At 41.4% G+C, this 6,920-nt stretch overlaps 1 protein-coding gene across 1 annotated transcript; it reads left to right on the top strand.

The window, feature by feature from the left end:
* The first annotated feature begins 1,053 nt into the window (after positions 1 to 1,053).
* On the top strand, positions 1,054 to 6,330 carry LOC4341065 (protein SAWADEE HOMEODOMAIN HOMOLOG 2). The gene is made up of 8 exons (XM_015788735.3): positions 1,054 to 1,140; positions 1,232 to 1,440; positions 1,535 to 1,700; positions 1,991 to 2,054; positions 3,747 to 3,798; positions 4,219 to 4,362; positions 4,767 to 4,886; positions 5,452 to 6,330. The coding sequence occupies exons 2-8, from the start codon at positions 1,255 to 1,257 to the stop codon at positions 5,830 to 5,832; spliced, it is 1,113 nt and encodes a 370-aa protein (XP_015644221.1). The 5' UTR covers positions 1,054 to 1,140; positions 1,232 to 1,254; the 3' UTR covers positions 5,833 to 6,330.
* The last annotated feature ends 590 nt before the right edge of the window (positions 6,331 to 6,920 follow it).

The raw sequence follows: 6,920 nt of genomic DNA, 5'->3' as shown, positions 1-6,920 counted from the left end.
AAAATACAATTGTAACCGACTGAAATCCCGGGTGCTTCCTTGATATACAAGTTTAGGAATTTAACCCGAAACCCTTTAAAGATATTCTATCTATCTATACATGGTACCCCCATACCCAGTCGGATATACATGCCATGTGGGTATGGGGTATCCATAATCTCCACAATTTAGATAAATATCAATACAATTTATCTATTCGTAGCTATGCTACTCAAATTTTATAAAATTAGAACATTATCATCACGGTCATGTTTTCCATCTTCCTCCATCTTGACGTGGGACCCACCTGGAGATTCATCTTCTTCCTTCATCCTCCCATATTCCTTTTTTTCCCATCTTTATCCACCGCTTCTCAGCCTCTTCCACATACATCCATCCTGATCCTTCCTTGCCGCACACAGCAACAGGCCGCCAGAGCAAGTGGGAGTACCTCGCTACTAGACGCCGTCGATTGAGTAGGCGAGCGTGCCGTCATCGTGCATCCATTGGTGCTTCTCCCGGCCGTAGGTCGAACTCGTTGCCACAGTCGTGCACCAAACATCGAGTAGTTCTTGCATTGATTGAGTAGGCAACGGAGGTCAGGGACGTGGACTCCCGCGTTGGCGAGGGTAGAGGCATACTCTGCAGCGAGGAGGGGGTCGGGATGGATTGGTGGGGAGGATGCTAACAAGTGGTGGAGAATAGGGAAGAAAAGAGAAGAGGGGAAGATGGAGGAAGAAGATGAATCTGACAGGTGCTTCCCACGTGTAGATGAGGAAGAAGATGGAAAAAGTGACAGTGCTGTTATGATTCTAATTTTATAAAATTCGAGAGACATGGTTATGAATAAACGAATTATAACGATATTTATATGAATAGACACATTTATAATGGTATGAATCAAATTAACCTTTTTAAGAACAGATGCATAGATACGCGTTACAACAATTGATGGACCTGAAGCCAATGTATAGGCCACCCACGTGACACATCCAACGATTAAAAAAGAAAAGAAAAAAGAAAAAAGAGCCGAATTCGGCACGAGTAATAGGGGGGCAGCCACCACACCACACCACACCACACCACCACCGATCCCCTCTCTCAGCGGCTGCCTGCCTGCCTGCCTGCCTGAACGAGGAATCGCTCATCGCTGCATCACTGGTAACGTCTATCTCTCCTCTCGCTCGCTCGCTTCCTCTCCGATTCCCCCATGGAATCATGGATCCATCCAACTAATCCCCTCCCCTCGCAGCCGCAGACGCCGGCGTGGTCGGGATGGGGCGGCCGCCGAGCACGGGGGGCCCGGCGTTCCGGTTCACCCAGGCGGAGGTGGCCGAGATGGAGGCCCGCCTGCAGCAGCTCAACAACGCCATCCCGCACCGCTCCGTCATCCAGGCCCTCGCCGACAAGTTCACCTCCTCCCCCGCCCGCTCCGGCAAGGTCGCCGTCCAGCCCAAGCAGGTTACCATTAGGGTTTTCCTCCCCCCTCCTCCTTCCTCTTCCCCCTCCCTGGCGGGGAATTCGCCGCCTCATCTCGATCCGGCCGCACTCGCAGGTGTGGAACTGGTTCCAGAACCGGAGGTACTCGCACCGCTCCAGGAGCTCCAGGGGCCCCCCGACGCTGATGCAGACCAAGATGCTGCCCACGGGGTCCGACGAGCACAAGTCGCCTCCCTTCAGGGCTATGCCCTCTGCCTCTGCGCACTCCGGCTCGCCCTCAGGTCATTTGCTCATGTTACTCTTGCTATTAGGAGTAGGTAGTGGTATATCTCCGGTTTCAACAATTTTATAATGGCACCGTTCCGACTAGACGAATAGTAATGGTATTTTTCAAAACAGGCAAATTTATAATGTCATGGATCCAATTAACCCTATAAGTAATGAGATACTTCGGCCATATGTCAGATCCGTGTATTGGTTCTATGTTAGTAACCTTCCATCTATGCATCATGATCATTGTTTATCATTCCTTTTTATCCTCTGATTGTTGATCTTTGGTGTTCAAAATCAGGGAAGGGTTCTTTGGAGAGCGGCCAGGTTGAATTTGAAGCAAAGTCGGCTAGAGATGGCGCATGGTATCCATGTTACTTCTATGTCTTTTGTCTTTTGATTTCCATGTACGAGTAGGTTCATGGCGTTTTGCTTGCTGTTTGACACATAGTTATCAGACTTGGACCAAACTAGTGGTCTGACTGGAATAAACTGAACCTAAAGTTCTGGCTTGATCAGCCCGTCTAATTGGATTGTTTCCCATATTGGCCTGCAAATCATAGCTGAACTGACCAGTTTTCCTACAGCCTGGTGGGGTTAACTATGACACAGCCCATTTATTCAGTAAAATTCAAAAATAGCATGGACAACAGTAAACCTCCAGATGCACCTGTGTTATTGGTTAACATTGTAAGTGAGAAATATAAGTTCTATTAACCTTGCCTGCACAGATCACAAATTGATAGCTTTCTTATTATAAAATAGAGCATGTGGTTTGACTGATGGCCGAATGATCCATCTGTGACTGAGTGATTCACAGGTCATATCTTGCAATTTAGTATTTCACTGTTTTGGATGGTTTTCTTTGTTCTGTATTCTTTATAATATGCTCTATACTGAGTTTAAGTTTAACGATTGCTTCTTAATCACCATTCTAACTTCTAAGCAGCATACTTGTTTGTTATATAGGTTTGTATCTCAGTTTTGCTGACTTTATTATGAAGAGAATTGCTTGCTATAGAATTGTCAGATACTGTTAAATTAGGTTTCAGTTTTCTTTATTGATCTGTGTTTTTTTTTTATGTTTGTGTTCATATCTACAAAGTTGAATACAAGACCCCATTTGGATGCCAGAACTGAGGCTAGAAAAGGGGAATTAGAATTGGATCTCTCAATTCCGTCGTTGGTTGCTCTTCTGATTTGGAGTTGTAGGCCATTTCCGACTGAATCGGTGGACAACTAAATTGGTCCTCCACCAATTCAGAGCACTATGATTGGAGCTTTCACTGGATCTTTCACTGGTGACCATTCACCAATTTCTTGTGCCACTATCACTGTTTCACGGTCTATTTTCTAGACCTACAGCTGCCATCCCTTCTTTCACCACTCCAGTGGCCATTTCCTTCTTCCTTAACTCTAGCAGTCATCCTTCATCTTTCTCAACTCTGGTTGTCAGCGTCCCTGACAAAATCTGCTGTTAAGCTGTCTACTTCCCTAGTAGCCGCTGTGGCCATTGATTGCTCTGGTCAGCACACCAGTGATGCTCCAGCCACCACTTCGGCAACTACCCAAGAAGGAACATCAGGCCTCCTGGTTTGTTTGTTTGCTTCCAATGTGCCAATTCATTTGCGTATTGCATCCAACCTTAAACTGGATATTTATTGAGAGGTCATTTCTATTTGAGATGCCTTTGGCAACCAATCACAATGAAAATAATTGAGATGACAATTCGAATTCAATTTGGATTTGAATTGAAGATCCAACTAAATTCATTCAACCCAATGTAGAGGGGAACTGGTTACGCAAGATCTCTTTTAACATCTGATTAAGTATATCAGCATTCTTATGGTCTGTCATTCATATAAGTTCACTTCTATGGTAGTGGTAGCCATCCTAAACAAATGTATATTTGTGCTCAACGAATATTGTGCCTGATCATTAACTACAAATGCAAATGAATCAACGAGTTCAGATACTTTCTACACTATGTTCTTGAAAAATTGTAATCTCTGTGTTTTTACATTTTTTTTTGTGTATAACTAAGCTTTTATGTGCAGGTATGATGTTGCTGCCTTCCTGTCTCATCGGTTGTTCGAATCTGGTGATCCAGTAAGGATCATAGTTTTTTTATTAGATATAATTTATGTTGCTAAATGCATGTCTGGCTTTCTTTATTGAAAGCACTTTGCTAGCTTTGAACCTGTAGCTGATTCGATTTATATCATTTATCTTAATGCGGTTGCATACTCAATCCTTTTTCTTTAATTATTTTTTAAAAACAAGTTTCTACTGCATTATTGGTGTTCTAGTATGACTTTCAGAACATTCTGTATTTTTTAAAAAAATCTGGCTTATATCTAAAATTGGCACTACAGTTGAATAATTTTTTTCCAACATATGCCAATATGACATGCCTGCGTTGTTGTGCCGGTATTTTTATAAAACTGTGTATACACAATGACATTTATTCCTAGTTACAACATGTGGTATAAATAATTTGTCTCACATGAGCAATTCTTAATATTTTAGGAAGTACGAGTTCGCTTTTCTGGATTTGGAGCCGAGGAAGATGAATGGATAAATGTCCGTAAATGTGTGCGGCAACGTTCTCTTCCGTGTGAATCAACTGAATGTGTTGCTGTTCTTCCTGGAGACCTCATACTTTGCTTTCAGGTCTTGCCATCTTAGACATCTTTTCTTGACCTATGTACTGTATCTACATGTCACAGATTCAGAATTGATGTGTAGTTGAATTCAAAATTTTAATTTTAAGTTAGAAGATTGATTTCTGTTTGTTCTGTTCTAAAAAAATGTATCACAGATTTTCCTTAAAACATGGCCAAAAAAAGTCATGCATATTTGATACTTGATGCACAAAACACCAAGGGGTGTAAAACTGTAAACCAGTAATTGAACACACATTTAGGTTCCTGCTTTTTAAATAAAGAAATCTAAACATAAATATATGTTCTTCGATGATTATCTTGATGAAATGCTATTTATAATTATGATTAGGTATCACATTTACTCAAATTGTTGTCTAACATGAACAAATACATCTGTCCTAAATTGACCAGGAAGGCAAAGAGCAGGCTCTGTATTTCGATGCTTGTGTCCTTGATGCTCAAAGGCGTAGACATGATGTACGAGGGTGTCGCTGTAGATTTCTTGTTCGCTACGATCATGATCACTCTGAGGTATTTTACTCACTGCATTCACCCGTTGAATGTTGTGTGACTATTGTAGTAATGCATGCTCTAAGAATCTAATTTATTCTCTTACATTATGGCTTTAATGATATACTTCATAAGTAAAGCGTCGTTGTTTAAGTTCCTGAACTTGCATACGCAATTCCATCAACGCTTTACTGTGCAAGTTTAACGACCTTATGCATATGATATTAGCTTGTGCACGTTATACCCGTGAGTACCATATGTTGTAGCATCATCCTATAGGTTCCTGTAGAAGTTTAAGCAATTTTTATTTATGCTCTAGATGTGGAATTTTAAGGACACCATGCAAATTTATATTCATCATCTCTGAAAATTTAAGTATGCATGCATAGATTTTCCAAGTTCATATGATATTAGCCCATGCATCCTGCTGTCTTGCGCCTTTCTTATTTTTTATTGCCGAACTACCTAAAATAATGTATTTTACCGGGCTTTTGCTAGTTATTTCACTTTGTTGAATAAAACTAAAACCTTATTGTGTTTTACTCTGATTCGTTTACAATCATTAAAATTCCATTTAAAATGACAGGAAATTGTTCCACTGAGGAAGGTATGTCGCCGACCAGAAACTGACTACAGGCTTCAGATTCTGCATGCTGCTAGAGCAGCAGGTATGGCTAAAGAGGCTGTGGTTGATTTGGTGTCGCACAATGATAAGAGCTCAGCGGAGCAGAAACCCCCAAAGCAGCACAAAATGATGGATGTGAACACTGATGAGGTAACCATGGTTTCTAACCAAGACCAAGAAGAGCCAACAGGCAAGCCTGCTGCTACCTTGCCAGCAGCACCGGTCAAAACCCTGAATGATTCAGCTTCAGCTTCAGCTTCAGATGTCCAAATGGGCGAGGCACAGGCTGCTCCAAAAGTTGAATCTTCTGATGAAGTAGAAGACAAGATGAAAGAGGGATAGTTGGTTGCCTTTGCTGAGCATTATGTTTGGCTGGCGGCTGCAGTAAACAGCATCTGGTTAAATGCATTGGCATCTGATCACCTGTTCTCCTGCTAGGCTGCTACACACATGTTGTGACTTCCAACGCAGGAATGTATGTCTTCAGTCTTCACAACACATGTTGTGACTTGTGAAGATTTAGTAATTGCTTAGGAACCCTCTCAAAAGGGTAAATATGATTGTTAGGAACTTTAGCTCCAAACATAAATTGATTGCATAGGAACTTTAGCTCCGAAGAAAATGTAATGTGGTTGCGGTGGGATTGACTTGATTGCTGTCACACAAATTCGGCCGAGGATCCGTGTTGACCACAAATAGGACTGGCCTGCCATGCCACAACTAGGATCTGTGTTTAATATAGCGTGCCAAATAGGTGTGAATCGGTGCCTTTGAAGGTTATCATCAATTGTTCTGAAGGTAAAATTTCTCAGGAGAAAGTCTAATATACATTCTTGTGAATTTTGGTCGGGTTTGCGGAACTGCATTTAGAATAGATATATTCTGTTTGTCCACTAAGGGGGTGTTAAGATCCCACCCCAAAATTTTAATCATGTCACATCGAACGTTTGAACACCTATATAAATATAGGCTAACAAAATAACTTATTGCACAGATTGCGACTAATTTGCGAGACGAATCTTTTAAGCCTAATTGTTCTATAATTTGACAATGTGGTGCTACAATAAATATTTGTTAATGACGGATTAATTATGTTTAATAAATTTATCTCGTGGTTTACTGACGGATTATTTAATACTTCAAATGGGTGTTCGTATATATTCCATGTGACACATGAAAACTTTTACACCCCTAAATCTAAACACAATCTAAGATTGATGTCCGTTGATGGGGGCATGATCCGCACAGGTCATCCGACTTTACCGATCTTGTGCATTCTTCTGAGCCGGTGGGTGATGAGACCAGCAGATCTTTCGTTAGAGTCTTCTGGTGGAAGACCAGCAAATAAGTTTAAAATCTTGTTGGGTAATGGAGATTCTGAAATTTTATGCATCAAGAATACCAATTTAAGGGCGCATTTGATTTGTAGA

This window comes from Oryza sativa, chromosome 6 (genome assembly GCF_034140825.1).
Source record: "Oryza sativa Japonica Group chromosome 6, ASM3414082v1".
Taxonomy (NCBI): Eukaryota; Viridiplantae; Streptophyta; class Magnoliopsida; order Poales; family Poaceae; genus Oryza; species Oryza sativa.
Note: the sequence above shows the minus strand (reverse complement) of the source record. Positions and strands in the feature narration are given on the sequence as shown.